General features: G+C 43.8%; 1 protein-coding gene across 2 annotated transcripts in view; it reads right to left on the reverse strand.

Annotated features, from left to right (window-relative positions):
- RPGRIP1L (RPGRIP1 like) overlaps window positions 1-17,935 on the reverse strand; it is a 1,574,704-nt gene that overhangs the window by 1,179,557 nt on the left and 377,212 nt on the right. For both annotated transcript variants that reach the window (XM_069639571.1, XM_069639577.1), the window contains exons 5-6: window positions 8,402-8,700; window positions 492-597 (exon numbers count right to left, since the gene is read on the reverse strand). In XM_069639571.1, the coding sequence (XP_069495672.1) occupies window positions 492-597; window positions 8,402-8,700 (405 nt within the window). The remainder of the gene's footprint in view (window positions 1-491; window positions 598-8,401; window positions 8,701-17,935) is intronic.

Consider the following 17,935-nt stretch of genomic DNA (forward strand, 5'->3'; position numbering starts at 1 on the left):
TCCATTAACACTTAGCAGTGGTTGAAGGCTTTCTATGCCACCAAAGGGTTTCAGTGACAGTATGGTTGGTTATACAAATGAGGTTAGTTATACAATTGTGGCCCCTGCAGGGGTGGGGGGTGGGTGGTTGTCATGTACCTCCTCCAGAGCCTGCATCATAGAGTGGGTGGGGGTTCCCAGCCCCCAGGGTCACCAGTCTCATCCCCTAGCCTCAAGCATTGGATTTTGTCAAAAAGTACACATTAGAAAATTGATCTATGAAGGGCCCCTAAACAGCCAAATGAAAAAGATAATCAGAACAATTTTCAATATATTATATACGTCACCAGCCAATGAACCAGGACAATATGTGCCAACAAAGGCTTGACATATATGGTGTAACCATCCTTATTTTCCTGCAGGTGAACCTTAGAGGATAGTTCAGACAAATTCACAAACATTTAATACATTAAAAAGGAACCCATAAAAGGAAGTTACAAAATGTGACATACAGCTCTTTTATCTCGCCCCTCGCTTCTTCAAGTAAACTGTGTCCGTATCGCGGAAGCAAGGCTGGGGCAGATCTTGAGGCCATATCTGGATCTTGCAATCTCATTCCTAAAATAAAAAGGTACAAAAAATCCCTCAATTAGTATTGCAATACAAGTGCCTACTGCTGTAGATGCTTTAAGTTTTTAATGATAATTTTCAATCTTCCTCACAAAGAATATTAAAAAGGAGTTCAAGCTGTAATTGGCTTCCTTCATTGTGCGATTGTACACAACAGGAAAACCTCCAATGGGAACAAGTCTTCCTTGAAAAATTGCTTTTACCGTTGGTCGACCTATAGTGCCATATAATTATGATGAAGATAAAATGTCACAGTTTTAAATAGCAGTTCAGTGAAAACTCCTACTTCTAAGCACTTTGAGTAATTGCCCATTTAAAAGTACTCCATTTACCAACCCCACAAGGATAAAAGGCCTGGTCGGCATGCTTGTCTTTGAAACTCTGGTTGCAGGGTGCATACTGATTGTATGGGCAAACACAGACTTACTGATCTATCTTACTGGCTTTGGGGCAATGCTATACAATTGGTTGTAGGTAATGTGTGGTATACCTGGCGTCAGCCTGAATTAGATACCTTTAGCGATTGCATTTGAGGTATGCTTTCTTAGCAACTGGAAGGGAGGGCCGGGAGAAATACACAAAGTCTTGCAAAGCTACCCTTTTTAGAGCAATTTCATAAGGCTACTAAAAGCACCTGAAGAAGCTCCTATGGTCAGACTCGCTAAGAAATCTTACCGTTTTCTAACTTGGAGTACCTTAAGGACCCATGTCAGCTGTACTCTCTTTCCCCAATCCGGTGAGGAACAACCGCTGGTGGAAAGACGACAGTCTGGAGGGACAAAGTCTGAGCCCTAGTATATAAACATTGTGCCATGTGCAAAACCCTAACATTTCTACGCTGCGTAACAGCTCTTCTGCAACATTTAATCAGAAGGTAGGTATTCTAGAGGACCACCAAAATATTATACAAATGCATGAGTTTCAACATTTAAGACACCATGAGGTAGGGATAATCATGGGAGCCTGGGCTTCAGATACAACAAAAAAAGGGTATTCCTCTACTATAACTAAGCAAAATGTGTCAAGGTGGTTTCAACTCCAAAGTGTCCAGATGCTCAGACTAAGTTTACAGATCTCCCACAGACCCTGAAGGGTTCCACGGTACACAAGGCAGTATCCCTAGCAGGCTTCTAAACACTTCTATACTAATTTGGAGGGCAGAGTGGAGAAACAACTATAGGACCTAGGAGTTTATTTACAGCCAATAAGAACTTTCCTTTCTTGCAACATTCCAAGGCTTGTGAGGATGGGAGAAATCTCAGTGTCATAGTTGTATCTTTAAGAGGGATGTTTGTCTTCCATTTCTCCTGAATCTCTACTACGGATAAAGTCTCATGGATTTAGTGCCCAGCTCACTTCATTATAAATGGCACAGGTAGCGTATAGCTAGCAATTCGTAATCCAGCCAATGAGATAGCACCAGGTTCATGTCTTCCTGCTCGAAGGAATTTAGGCATATAGTGCCCAGCGCCTACGCTCAGCATTACCAGTTATTTCTGGGGTGTGGTGGTCAGGTATTCCAGCCTTTCAAGCTTTTTAGTTTTTAGCTGGTTATGAGTATACTATAAGTATGTGAATAGGATGTCTAGATTCAAGGCTGAATTCACACCCTGTGTGTTTGCCTGGGAATGACTGCATGTGGCGACTCCCATTGATTCAATGATTGGGTGGATGATAAATCTTTTAAAGGATGCACCATTGCTATTGGAGGAACACTCAGCTTACAATATCCCTAAAATAGGGAAATGTGCACCTAAACTCACATTTGCTGGGGTAAGTAGCGAAGCACTGACAAGCACCCTGGAAATTGAGAACATGTCGAAGCTCAGCTGCTTTAATGTATCCAAGAAAACACTCCAAAGGCGAAGCGCTGCTGGAACCGGCACATTCCGCCTTCACAAATGACAAGAGAAAACCATGAGCTCCACTCCCTGACCTAGATCCAGCGTGAACAACTGGGTAACAAGCCTCCAAGAGCTATCTGATACCAGAAGCAACCTTTCTGCTTACGCTCTATGGCCTGACAAGAAAATGCAAGAGTAACAGGCAACCAGGTGTGGGTAGCAGGTAGAGCTATAGGTCTACTGTAAACAAAGGGCAATGAAATGTAAGAAAAATTCCTAAATAACCCCTAAACCTCTAGCAACCTTAGGGTTAACTGGCCTGGGCGTTCTATACTGGCTAGCTTCTAGTCCTACTCGTCAGCTAACGACAGCCATACCATACAACATCAGGTCACCTTTGTTGCCAGCCCAGCATCACTTCTGCTAACAGCGACAAGTCCAGTACTCTGGCATTGTCAAGAGGGAGAAGGGGAGGGTCACCAAAAAGCAGTACAGAGGGAGTTGTGTTCCTGAGGGGGAAGGTAACCCTTAACCCTTTACCTGGTGCCAGTTTTTATGTTGGTAGTACAGATTTGTCTCGTGCCATACCTTGTTGCCAAAATGCTTGCCAGTGATTTCTCTCTTGCGTAGAGATTGGCAAAATGGAAGAAAAACTCCAAACACCAAGATCAACTGCTTACCAGATGTGCCAGTAGCACGGGACAGCATGGGCCGCCACAGCACGGAAGAGACCGGAGCACAGTCAAATCAACAATGAGTTGCTGACAAGGGTAACAGAGTGCTGCAAGAGTCCCTATGTGACATTCAGGGAAATAGCAGGGCCGCCCAGAAGCATCCTGGACACCTGCATACACAAGCTGACCCCCCCCACCCCTTCCAGACTACCTAGGAATGTTGGAGCACACCAGCACCACCTTGGGAGAACTTGCCTTACTGTGGGGATCTTTGAAACACGTATTTAAACATTGCCCATGCCAGGCTTTCATTACTTGTATGTAACATGGCAAACGCAACCTGTCTGCTGAAAAGGGGTGGGGCTTAGCCACCTACTTAATGGCTGTTTCAAATGTAACACCTTCAGGAAGGGGCTTAGCCCCCTTTGTAAAGACTTCTCCTTGCACATACACCTCCCAGAAGGGGAGAATAGATTAGGATTGGCTTGGGAAATCTAGCCAATAACGGCAGATGAAGGGGACAGTTACCAGGAGGTGTGAGTTATCCATGCAAGGTCTGCAGTGGAGGTGGACCAAGAGATCCACAGGAGGAAGGAAAGAGTGGCAGATTGTGGATGCATTCATTGAAGAAAGGTGAGGTATTGACTTAGTGAGAGCAAGTGTACTGTAGAATGAGTATGCGTGTTATGTGGCAGTTGAGCAGTAGTGAATGTAAGGAGTGAACGTGAATTGAATGGTACTGGGTGAAAGAAGGGCGTTTGTGTAGTGGAGTTGGAGGAGGAGAGTAGTGGTATTAGTGGGAGGAGAGTAGTAGTAGAAGAAAGAGGAGAGTGGTGGTAGTAGTGGGAGAAGAGTAGTAGTGGGACTGAAGTAGTGGTGGTAGTGGGAGGAGCAGTAGTTGCAAGAGATGAGTAGTAGGGTGAGATGAGGAGGAGTAGAGGAGGAAGAGCAGGCATGGTGATGGTAGTAGAGTGGGTGGAGAAGAAGTGTTTGTGTGGCAGCTGGATAGAAGTGTTGTATGAGGAGTAAAAATGGTGTGGAAGAAGTAGTGGTGTGGAAGAAAGAGTAGTAGTGTTGAAGGAGTAGTAGTGGGAAGAGGACTAGCAGTACAGTGGGAGTAAGGAGAGGAGATTTTAACATCATTAAACGCACAATTCTAGATGTGATGTGCCAACATACAGTCTTGACAAGCACACCTCGACTGAACAACTGAGCCGACGCCAGGAAACCAGTGTCTCAAATGTAGGGAAGCGGCAAGAGAATGGAAAAATAGCTTCCCGAAGGTTAAAGAATTGGCAAGTCTGGCAGGGAATGGGAAAGACAGAAAGGAAATTGAAGTGCACTTTTGAAGGAGAGGTGCTATGCAGAGTCAATGGCTCTTTCAACAATATCCGCCAGAAGAATACAAATTTTTCCTCCACCAGCAGTACTGCACTACTGTATCAAATTCCAAGCCCATTGGTGGCACCCACCTGTTGTAAAGCGTTCCACTGCTTTCGGCAAGTTTTGCAATATAGCCAACACAAATAAAATAAACAGCAGTTGAAAATGAAGTCATTCTTCTCAATACCTTTTAGGGAGTGGCTGTCTAAAATGGCCAAGACAGTAAAGAAGTATCGCATTGTAGGAAGTGATGTTGACTTTTGCGATACTACTGAGGGAGAAGCTGCCTAACGAAAACAAGATTGTGAACAAAGTGTTGCCTTGTGGAAAGTGATGTCCATATCCCAATACCTCTGTGAGAGAGATGAGTAAAGAGTCAAAGAAAGTCGTGTAATAAGTCAAAGAAGGTGAAGAACTGTTGCATTGTAAATTGATATCCATAGATCCAAAACCTAGGAGAAAGAGTGGTACATAGTGCCCGTTGATGTACGCATTCCCAATATCTCTGAAGACTAAGAGGTGAAACAAATCCTAAACAAAAAGGATGTCTTGCATTTTAGGAGTTTTAGATATCAGAGCGCGAAATCGTGTTGGATTGTAGGAAGCGATATGTATAGCCCCAAGATCTCTGAGAAAAAGAATTAACATGTTGCACATATGATGATAGATGATGATAGTTAAAGCCTCGGGTCTCACAACTCACTGGTAAAGAAAAGGACTCCAAAATGAAGTAGACGTTTATTTGAAGTCGAATATCCCAGGTCCCATAGAAATCTCAACACCTCTGGGGGAGACATTGGGCCTCGTTACGAGGTTGCCGGTAAAACCTGCTGCTAGCCGGCGGGTTACCGGCAACCCTGTAACACTGTTACCGCCGCCCGACATCCCGGTGCTACCGGTATATCACAAGCAGCAGCGGCATGGTAAATTGCCATTCTGTCATGCATGGTACACATATTACCTCTGGACCTGGAACAACGTCTTCACACAGAACGGGTTATGCTCATAGAACTGCTAAGCCTTTCTATTCTAAATGGAGGTTGTTTGATATCTTGCCTGGAAAACGACGTTTACATTATTCACGTCGTTGAATTCTAGTGGGTTACTGCATTGCATTCATAAGCAGCGTGGAGACGTCGCTCGCTGCTTCTGATTAAACCAACATGGCTTTTGGTAGCTGAAACCTTGATCTGCATCCTCGCATCTCTTCAGTTACATCTTTGGCTTTCCTCTGCGTGTTACTTCCACACGCAAACTTCTGGAGCTGCATTCAAGAAGTTACGGCAGTTTTTCCTGTTCACGTGTATTTTCTACATGCTACCTTCGGCAGCCGTCCATTAGAAGACCAACGGACGGCTTTTCCTTCACACGCGAGTTCTGGCAGTCCTGTCTGCGTGTACTTTTGTTGCGTGTAAAACCCCACGCGGTTTCCTGAATTCTTCAAGTGCAGCTGTTCTGGCTCCGTGTACTTTGGTGCGTGTAAAAACACACGCTGGTTCATGAACTCTTAACATGCAGCTTTCCTGGCTGCATGGACATTGGTCGTGTGTAAAACTGCACACGGTTTTCTGAACTCTTTAACCGTGCAATTCCACACGCAAGTTGTGCTTCGTTTTGGATTTAATCCCTGGCACCTGTGATGAGATAACAGGTGGACTTCAATTCATCATTCCTGTTCTACGTGGGAAAGGAAGTATTGCCGGCAACTGTATATTTGAAGGTGAGTGTGCACAGTACTTTGGGCGCTAACCTGTGGTGCACCAACCCGGTATCTAGTGTGAGCCTCGTGCCGTTCGGGATAAGTTTCCCTTACTTTTGTCGTTGTTTCAATTCCTGGATTTCTTCCGAGACTTGTTGGCAGAGCATCCAGTTCTAAGTCTACAGGTTAGTGTTGTACTAGGTGCTATTGCTGTGCTATTAGTGAGAGTTTAAGTTGGGACCGTTTCTCATACTTTATTGTATCCATGCTGTTCCATCTTCATCTTGTATCTCTTCCTTATCTATGTCTTAGCACTTGCACTATCTGAAATGTCATCAGGCCGAGTACGATAGTTAATTTCACATCCTTACTGTTCATGGCCTGTAAGAATGTCGTTGTATTTTCCCTTGTTCCCTTCCTTGCCTTGAAGCGCTTTGAAACACATTGTGTATAGGCGCTATATAAATAAACTATCATATCATATATTGTATCATATCCTAGGCTGACTTCCAATGATCTTCCCATGCCCTTTCCAGTGATCCCTCTCTCTGCCTGTTTTATTAGTCAGAGTTGTATCATTTGGAAGGTCTATTTTTGACTTCACTACTGTCAGGCCGTGTTATTCATCAAGGATCTGGAAGAGCCCTACCAATTGTATCCTTTACGGTTACTTGTATCCTTTTGTCATAAGATACTTGGGTGATTTATGACACATTCCCATTCCCATGGAGTCCATCAGAATGGGAAACCTGAAGCACCAGCACCGTTACTATCGGTGCCGGTGCTTCAGTGAAAAGCTTGCCGGTAGGGGCCTGAACTCCCGGAAGGTCAAGCCTGCCAGGAGACCCGTGGCCCCCACCAGCAGACTCAAATTGAGCTGGTCCAGAAAAGGTTTAACATTTTACTGGCACCTTTATTTCCAGACTGGCTCACTTGTAATGAGGGCCAATTGTCTAAGAAGCCAGAGGACGCGAAGAAGTTTCAATTGTGCACCACTGTTATATGGTAGAGGAGAATCAGAATCTGTGGTTGCAGATTTGAAAGACCTCTGCAAGCTGTTAGCTACCACTCTCTGCACGTTGCGCCGACTGCACACAGCATAGGAGTCTATCCTGGACAGGAGGAACAGCTGAATGGGAAACACAGGCCAGCGATTGGAGCAGGTGAGGAGAGAAGCGTGTGGGTGGAGGATCAGGAAGGACCGAGGTCTGCATGTGGGAATCCCCCTGATGAGGCAGCAACTGGGTGACATGCGGGCCAAAACAGAGATAAACTTCCGTCACTTAGAGGGGGCACAGTGTGAGAAGGAAACGTGGGTAAGCATCAGGGAGGGTAACGTGAGGGAACCCAACATTACAAAGGAAGGCAATGGTGGGGAGTGGGACAGAGAAGCAGGTGGAGAAGGGGGAGCAAAATCAGGACAAATATGGGATTGAGAAAAAAAGGACGCAGAGGATAGGATAACAATGGAGGCAAACAAATCGTGCTGAACAAAAAGTCAGTGCAACAACACTGAACTGTCACACTGATGTATTGATGTGTATATATATATATAATACCTCCCAATACCTCTGCAGAATAAGGAGCGTAGCAATTTCCAGAAAATTAAGTGTTGCATTGAAGATCATATTCTCAATTACTCTGAAAGAGTGAAGACATGTTGGGTGCTTAAGCCTAATATCCCAGAACTCCCTGGAAAAGAAAACACTATGAATTTAAGAAACATTGGGCACGGAATTCCACGTTCCCCAAGTCAAAAGAGATTATTTTTTGCTAGACTTATTGACCGAACCTCCCAGATACAGACCATCAGACAATGTGTACAACTTATTTTGTTTAAGTTTCATGACTGGTTTGTCGCTATTGTTACATATGTATGCCACAGTCATCAGAAATAAATAAGCAAATGATCATCTGATCTATTCTTACACGTGTGCAAAGCAATTTGGGGCATGTTCTGCCGCTACTGTAAGGCCTGCTGCTGGTCTGTGCAAGTGAGCGAGTGTGCACATACCCGTCATAAGCATGAAAGGAAAAGGATTAAAAGGGATGACATGATCTCCAAATCCACAGCACATCAAGGTAACCTCTCTGACTAGCAAACAAATCTTCACTGAAAATAAGGAAGCACTATTTTTTTTTTAAAGCGAAAGGAAGTTCTTTATATGTTAATGTCCATATATTAAGTATACCTTTACGTATGCTTTCCTGCATCATGGCACTCTCAGTGACTTTCCTGAGACCAGAGTTAATTCGAGACTGCACATTATTGTATGGGGTGTGCCTGTGGCCCTGGACTTGCAGCTGTTGTTTGGTGGAAATGAGCCGGTTTTGGAGCCCCTCGTTGTGTTTCTCAAGTTCGCGGATTTTCTCTTGCAGCTGCTCGACCATTTCTTCCAGCTCGATGTCCCGTCCTGGCCGCCTGGAGCCGCCAACGGCATGTTCGCTCTTTTTCTTGTCTTTAACAAGCCGTATTAACTTGGTGGCCATTCTGCGGGCAAATGATGATACAAAAAGATGAAAAGGAATGTGAAAAGTCAGCATACAAAGCCTTCTGTTGAGAGGGACATAATCGCTGTTTAGACTTCAGTGCAGAACCTGAAAAATACATTTTAGGTTTTGATATTACTATTACTGCCTGTGAAGAGCCCTTTGAAGATAATTGAAACCACTGGGCAGCAATCTGCTTTATATCACTGACAAATAACAGTTTGCTAAGGCTTATCATTTCAAGTTAGTAAAGGGAGGACACAGATTTACTCAATGTGCTCTGGAGACCATATTCAATGTAAGGGCCTGTACAGAATACTTTGTTTTCAACCGCAGTTCAAAGTTCTCTCATGCACTTTCCCCACCATATTCAAGTAAAATATTAAACCTAGCCAAAGGATGGATGGCATCTATCATCACGCGAAATTGGCAGCGCATACACCCTGATAGGTTAGGTTTTTAATTTTACAATTCGGCTAAGCATTAGAGGTTTAACTAAAGGTACTTCTGCAAAACACATTTTACTCAACGCTGATTGGTTAGCAGTCGGGTTTAATTTATTCCACCTCCATGTTTCCCATTGCAAGAAATGTGTTCTTCATTTTTTCTCCTCTCTCTCGAAAACTAGTTGGCAGGAGAAAAATACCACAACAGTGTGGCGAAGGTGATGCAATGCTTAAGAAATGAAAACATGCCTGTGAGTAAATGGGAAAAACTTGCAGCATGAAGATAAAAGGGTGGCTTTGAAGAGCAAGACAAGTTCAAGACCTTACAAAATTAGTCGCACATCTTCAGACGCCGTATCTGGTTTATAGTGAATCTATTTGTGCAGCAGCCCTGTCAGCAAAAGGAAAATAAAGACACACTTCATTTATTTCAAGGGTTTCGCTTGATTTTCAGTATGATAGCTGTCAAAAGCTGACGGAAAAGAAAAAAAGGCTAACCACTGGGAAAAAACTTAAAAGCTTTGCAATATCACAGAATAATATGTGTGACATATCTTCAAAGAGCGCACATTATAGAAAATGTTTGATTTACTCAGATTACAGTTTATCTGATTACGGAAAAGAGACGTGACCAGTCATGCTTTCGAATGGCACCGAGTGGAAAAATGCATCCTACTGATTGGCTAAAAGGTCATGTGATCAATACAACATTTCATAAAAGGCTATAGGCAGCAAAACACTTTTTTTAATTAATTTTTTTTTTTTTAAAGTATGGTTATGTCGAAGTTGAAAATACAGCAAAACCGAAAGTTGATGGCTGGAAAGTTTTGAATAAGTCATAACTATGGGCACATCTCTGGGCAACTCTCCAGACCATTGTTGTACAGCCTGCAAAGCCATTACAGAAGGGGAAAGACCATATGCAAATCAGGCTCGGTCTCCCGCCAAAAGGGGCAGTCCAGCCCGAACTGCTAGGTCACATCCCTTCTGCATGAGACAACAAGCATCCCCAGACATGTTTTCGCCTAATTGGGCATCATCAGTGAGGAGTAGCTTGGGTCTCTAGGCCCAGCAGTCATGGGACCCACATCTGTGCATACCCGCCCAACAGAGGGTGACTAAAGCAAAACAAATGAGGTGAAGGCTGGAAGTTTTAGAATTAATTTTAACCTCTGGCATCGCTCTGCGCAACCCTCCAAACCACAATTCTTCGCTTCCCAAGACATCACAAAAGGGGAAAGACCATATGCAAATCAGGCTTGGTCCCACCCCAAAAGGGGCAGTCCAGCCCACACTGCTAGGTCACATGCCTTTTACACAAGACCACAAGCATCCCCTGGCATGTTTTGGCCTTGTTGTGCATCATCGGTGAGGAGTAGCTTGGGTCTCTAGGAAGTTGAAGCAGCACATGGCTGAAAGTGTAGGAGATAAAAGAACTAGCATATGAGAACCTGAACAAGTAAAGGAGGAAACGGATTAATGGGCTGGTTGTTTGTACGCTAATTTGGCTCGGTTTAATGCTTCAACCCAGCACAGATTATCAATGGATTAACTGTCCTTGGTGTCATCCTAATAACAGGAATCCCATATTCTAACTTAATTTGGGAATATGAGCGAGGAAGTAAAAAAAATAGCTGCACAAAAGTATTTGGATATCTTTATAGATCAAGGTGGGTGAAGGTTACAGAACAGTGTTCATGTATATTCTCTTTACACAGTGCAGCGTTGTTCCCTTTCAAACTTTTTCACGCCTCATATTCTTAACAGAAAGGCAGGAAGTGGTACTGGGAATTCCCAGTACCACTCCCGCTGGTATTGGGAATTCTGGAGACTGTAATTTGAACTTCAGTAAGCAGAGAACCAACACTTCCCCCACATACCATATATGAATAGGCTGAAAATGCATTTTCGGATAGAGGCCAATACCGCAGAGGTTGCAGACCTGAAGTCTACACATAGCTTTAGAGTGTTATGTAACTTCAACTTACTCCAAAGTATAAAATATACTGGATCCCTCAACTGTGGAAAGGAAGACCAAATGGGGTTTGGCAGGGCATTGGGCGCACCCCCCGACAAACTGGCTTGCCGCCTGCTCCAAAGGCAGTACAGACTCTGTCCTCTCTAAGAGGAGAGCCTACATTCAAGCCTGCTTCTCTGTAGCATCTAACAACTCGGCCAAACGTTTTATAATATGCAAGGAGCTGGCCAATCCTACTGCAGTCTCTACCTCTCATGTTCCCTCCCAGGCACTCTGCACGGCCTTGGCCTTTCATTTCACTACTAAAATTCAGGCCATCCTGTCCACCCTCTCTTCCTCTACCTCCTCTTCTTCATCCTCCTCCTCCTCCTCCTCCTCCTCTACACCTCCTGGCCCCTCTGAGGCCGTCTCGCCTCCTCCTTTCTCCTGTTCACCCCTGACAATGTTTCTAGACAAGTGTGATCTATGAAAATCTTGTCGAAGCAGGTTCTCCACTGCTCATCTAGAACCATCAAGGACCACATCAACACCCTTGCTGCAGCCTTGGCTGATTTCTACAATCACTTCTTTGCCATTGGAACTTTCCCCTCCCCCTTGAGCACTCTCTTGTGCACCCCTTCTAAAGAAGAGCTTGGCCGATCCTTCCTCTACGGCTAACTATCGCCTGATTTCCATCATTACTTACCTGGGCAAACTCTTGGAAAAGCTGGCCATCTCCCAGCTTAATCTACATACTGAATCTGCTGGATGAATCCATGACCACCCGTCTGGCTTCAGAGCTGCCAAAAGCACAGAACGACTCTCCTGAACACCTGTGAAGACCTGCTCTCCAATCTTGACTCTAATCTCCCTTCTGTGCTAATATCCTCGATCTATCCTCTGCTTTTGACACGGTCAACCATGCCATCCCTGCTCAATCGCCTCCACAACAACCTTGGTATTACTGATCAGGCCCTGGCCTGGTTGACCTCCTTTCTCACTGTGAGAAGCCAGAAGGTGTCTCATCCGATAGTCTGTGGGGATCGGTCATCCAGGTGGCCAGGACACGGCCACCAATTTTGGATCCAGTTCCTGGGGGTGCACCAGTGCGGGAGGATCACCTGGATGAGGGGTCTTCGGGAGTGGAAGTGGGACACTGGATGATGTGGCGCGGTGTCCCCTTACCCAGGAACTCAACCCCCCCCCTTTCCTGACGCAAACACTTTCTCACAGACAGCTCACCATGAGCGAAAATGGACTAACATCAGAGCCGTATACCTGAGATATCCCAATACGATGGTCAAACTGCGTCAGGCAACTACTGATCATTACACACACCTGACTTCCATCATACTTCCCCACATGGATAAGAGGCGGAGCAGGAAAGCACACTCTGAGCAAGGCAAAGCACATGAGGAAACAGCAGTTTCAAGATGGCAGTTTAATATGAGAAGAAAGAGGGCGAGACCAGAGAGGGTTGCAAGGAGGGAAGTGCCCTTGGCCTTTTTAGATCGTTACTTTTGTGAACCTTGGAAAGTAAGAAACCTAAGACTGGGAATTAAAGCTGAACAAACCAGCATCATGTGTCGGAGGTACCCGGGGATCTCCTGCATCGATAACCAAGGTGGGGCAGAGCGTTTGCCGCCATGGTACTGTCCTTGGCTCCTACAACAAAGCAGTGCCAGTAAAGACAGCACAGCCGGTGAGTCGGAGACCGATGCCAAACCAGCCTGTGTTAGAACCAAGGTTGCAAGCAGCAACATTGTATGAAGAAATGTAAAGAGAACAGTTTGTGAAACATATGTGAGGAGCGATGCAAATATAATTGAAAACCAGAGGATTGATTGAACTTTGAGAGGCCAAGCAAGATACCATAGACAGAGTGGTGTGGCGCCACGCGGGCGCTCATTTGAAGGTCTCTGTTACGTATCCAATTGATTGGCAAGTGTGGAATGGGGAATTTTGAGATCGAAGTGGGCCTACAACGGGTCACGCTAAATCCTGCGCACATTTAAAATTCTTTGATAGTTTAATTGGTACGAGCCCGGCTGAGGGAAACTAACTGTATAGGAGGAAGGATCTGAGCCTGGCTGAGGGGGATCTGGGGTGAACTGTGAGTCACCCAAGAAAGAATATTGCTATTCTTTGAACATTATAGAAAGGGGGATTTGAGCCCAGAAGAGGGGGATCCACAATAACGACCATGGTATAATAGGCATCTGAGACAGGCTGAGGGGGATCCAGGGTGAGTCATCCGAATTGAATACTTATAAGAGGAAAGGAACTTTGTGTTTTGTTTTTGTACATCAGGCCCTCTGAATCTAGAGACTTTTGAGAGGTAGAGACATGTACCACAGAAGGCCCTGATGCTGGCAATGGAACTGTATCCTTGTGCCGAAGAGTGTGCTTTGCTCGAATGAACCGTCTTGTCCCGTGATGAAAACGTGGGGAAGGCTGGCCAAAGGCCTGAACATCCTGACAAATCATTTTGTAAACACTTCTTTCTTTTTCATGAAAACTACCCCCCCACACCGGAGGCTTAAGGACGCATTATACAGACAACACAAAATGGCAGGCACATACCAGAAATCAAAAACTAAAGGAGGTGATTTCAACCTCCTTATCTAAACAGATAAGTCTTGAGTCTCTTCCTAAATACAGCTGTGGATTTTTTCTCCTTCGTGTCTAGTGGGATAGCATTCCATATCACGGGGCTGCTACAAAAAAGGCTCCTTCCTTCACTTGAGACAGTCTGTGTGCTGGAATTTTCAATTGGTTGGTATCATTAGATCGGGGGATGCATATATTGACTTTAATCTCCAACGCTTCACTCCGATACAAAGGTGAGAAACCAAACAGGCATTTCTGCGTAATCACTAAGAGGCGAAAAGCAATTCTGGCCTCTATTGGAAGCCAGTGTAGGCTCCTTCTGGCATACGACACATGTTCCCTTTTTCTAATGTTCATGACAATCCTGACAGCATTGTTTTGAATTACCTGCAGGCGGCCAATCTCAGTCTTAGCCAGACCAACAAACAAGCTGCCACAGTAGCCCAGCATTAAACCAATTAACGCTCTAACAAGTATTTCGCAATTTTCTCTGGATATGAACAGGTGGGCTTGTGACAAAACTTTAATATAATAGGAGGCTGATGAAACCATGCTCCCAATTCGAGCCTTCATGTTAAGATTGCGGTCAAGATAGACACCTAATGTTTTAACTTTGTTCTTGGTGTCATTGACACAGCAATCAATATAAAATTGAGCATATTCCAAGCCCAATTTCCTAGTTTTGGCCAAAGTGCCCACCATCATAAGCTCAGTTTTGCCACTGTTCAATGCCAGACCATTTTCACACATCCAGCATTGGCTCACCATATAAGTCCGATTGATGACTTTTTGATCCTCTGCGTGATTACCTGAAAGATTGATGAAACATTGGGTGTCATCAGTGTAATTAGTTAAATCGATTTTCTTTTCTTCAAGAAGGTCCAGAAATGCAACAATACAAATATTATAGAAAGTGGGAGACACACTCATGTATAAGTTAAGTTGGAGTTACCTCAGCCGAGGTGCTGCTGTTAACTCTACAACATTGGTTAGACAAAAATGATTGGACCCAGCGTATCGCTGGGCCAGAAAACCCTGTCACCTTCCATAGTCGATAAAGCAGTAAGATGTGATCTACCAGGTCGAAGGCGGCGGAGAGATCCAGCAGCATCAGGAGGGCTGTTTGTCCATTATCCATGTAACAAAGAAGCCTGGACTTCAAGTCCAGAAGAGCAGTCTCTGTACCATGGTTTTCCCTAAACCCTGACTGCCACTTGTTCAGAATGTTGTTATTCTTCAAATGTGTCAAGAACTTGTGTAGGCTACTTGGTCGAGTATTTTCAAAAGAAAAGGAGAGTTAGAAATAGGCCTATAGTTCATGGGCAAAGACGTGATTCTTTCAGTAGAGGCGAGATCCATGTTTTCTTTTTTTTGTTTAAATTTGCTTATTGGTAAAGTAGTGACAGCATCCAGCATCAGTACATTTCTACAGACATATTTAGTATCGCAGTATATTGATTTTACTTAAGTGCTAACTATTCTACTAAAGCATTTAACATACAATTTAAATATCCCTGATCAAGGTGTGAGATAAGAAGTCCTTGCACCTGTTCACTCCACAGGCGCGGGCAGCCAGATTAATGGTAGGGGTACTGACACCTTAAATGTACCAGACCAAGGTATGGGGTTAACAGTCTTTACCTCCGTTTACTTCACAGGTGCAGGTAGTCAATTTAATGACAGTGATACAGATCAACGCCCCTGCATCAGGTTTAATTCCCACTAGAGATCAGCATCTGTTGTGCAGCAAATAAGTTCCCATGCACATCCCTTCACCGAGGGCGCAAGTCAGGAGTATTCATCAGTTCATTTAACATTTGTCCCCAATCCATGCTACTATCCACCTCTGTGTCTGCCGGGGCATGGTCCCTAAGTAACTCCATTTCTGCCATTTCCCATAGGTATTCATATTTCAGCCATAACTGAATGGATGGGCCCTTCGGGTACTTCCAAGAGATAGCAATTCTGCATTTGGCAATATAAGTAGAAAGGCCACTATTTTCCTTTTGGACTTTGTATGCTTCCCCACGGGTAGTATCCGCCATAGACACATTTTAGGTGTGCACATGTATTTGCTATTGGCCCAGGAATTAGTCTTACTCACTACCACCTCTCCCAAGAATGCTCTAATCACCTGGCAGTCCCAGGTCATATAGAACAAGAATGTGTTCCCTGTTGGGGAACTCCCTTCCCCTGCACACTATCTATGGCTAGAGTAGCCCAGTAATTTTCGAATAGTAGAAATAAGTATTTCAATTCAAGTCACTGTTTTCTCTGTGGATCTGTTTATGCAAATAAGACCAAAAGTAGTCAATTCACAAAGTCTTTTTTCTTTAACGGTGATTTATTCCAAATGTATATGCCCAACGCGTTTCGAGATTCATTCTCTTCATCAGGGGCTGTGAGTTCAGTCAATTTCCATTTATCTACAAATATTCAACAACAATACGAATCAATAAGAGTATAAGATCCAAAGTAATCATAGAGTAAATCCTCTAAAAATTGTTCTTGTACAGAAATCAAGTTCAATCATCATATGTCAACACCTAATCAGATTTCTCATAATGTGACAATTTAAAGGAACCAGAATGTTTTACAATGTTGCCCATCCTCAATTATAATTTCTGAATATAATTCATGATTGTGAACACAATAGGGAACTTTTGGAAAAAGAAAAATACCATGTCAAAAATAGAGAAAACATATGTTAACTCTGTAAATGATGATATATGCTAGAGATTAGCCTCAGGAATATGTCTATGCTTTGGACTAAGTGTTCTGACTACATAAGTGAAAGAAAAGTTAAAGCACTTACTCCAGTATAGGGTGTAGCTAAATTCCAGACGTAGCAGAGACACCAAATAAGTGTGGCTGAAGCGGGTAAACCGAGAACAAGTCTCACGGTCAAGAAGTCCGTGTTCCTACGGACAACAAAACGGGGTAAAAGTAAAGAAAAATAAGAACCCAGGCTTGAAGTATGCCAAGGAATTGTGCAGAACGAGCCAAAAAGTACTTCCAATAGGAGGAATCACGAGCTATCCAGTTCTTGCCTTGTCCTAAGCAGCAGAACATGGCGGCATAAATATACGTCATGCGCGTGACGTCATCACGTCGAGAACGTGTCTGACATCATGAAGGTAAACAAGTGGCGTTTGTTGGCTATGTTTGTGACGTGAGTACGTTGTGAACACAGTTCTTATTACTATTGTAATGGAAGGAACAAAGAGTAATGTGCGAGATACACAACCAAATTATCTGATCCTGTCTGCAGGTCAAATCGCGTGTTGTGAGTGTATGTGAAAAATCAAAAGAATCTTCTAATGGGGGCAATAGCATGCGATCTTGGATACCTTTCACTGCTTAGTCCATATCAGTAAGGGTATTTCTAAGACTCAAAGAGCAGTGAAGTGTCAGAAAGACTGTAGTTGTCAGAATAAATAGTAAGGTGCTATGGTACATGTGGTGTATAACTAAGATGGTTCCTGTCTCCTAGAACTGGAGCGCAGAATCTGATACAGTACTAGACATTTCACAAAAAAAGTCATTTGTCAACAATCTTTGCAGTATCATTATCAACCTTGTTCAGAGGAAGGATCCTAAGTAAAAATCTTCATTAAGACCATGTGGTTGGACGGCGTCTAATTTATGTATCCACCATAATTCCCTCTGGGATAGTTTCTTAGCAAAGTCCCCACCCCTCGGTAATGAATGAACAGTTTCCAAAATTACCCATCGTAATTGGGTAATATTGTGACCGTTTTCTTTAAAATGTCTAAAGATTGGAGATTTTTCATTTTTGGTTCTGATATTGGACTTGTGCTCCATCCAGCGTTCTTTAGCCTTTCTAATCGATTTGCTAACGTAATATTTCCTGCACGGGCATCTGAGGGCATATATGATGTTTTTACTATCACATGAAGCAAAATCGTGAAGAAGGATTTTTTTGCCATTACTGGGATGGCGGACGTGATCTCCCTTGATGATATTGGAACAATGTTAGCACTGTAAGCATGGGTAAGTTCCCAGTTTTTGTTTCGTAAGTGTAGTTTGACTCGAGGTTTTCTTCCTTTCTGCTTTGATGAGGCGGTCTTTGAAATTCCTCCCTCTTTTCTATGCCAGCACTGGGGGTTCTGGAAAAAGTCTGTTTAGATTGGAGTCTGATTTTATGAGATCCCAATTTTTTGTGATGATCTTTTTGATCTGATAACTCTGGCTTGAAAACT

This window comes from Ambystoma mexicanum, chromosome 1q (genome assembly GCF_040938575.1).
Source record: "Ambystoma mexicanum isolate Mex_15411 chromosome 1q, UKY_AmexF1_1, whole genome shotgun sequence".
Classification (NCBI taxonomy): domain Eukaryota; kingdom Metazoa; phylum Chordata; class Amphibia; order Caudata; family Ambystomatidae; genus Ambystoma; species Ambystoma mexicanum.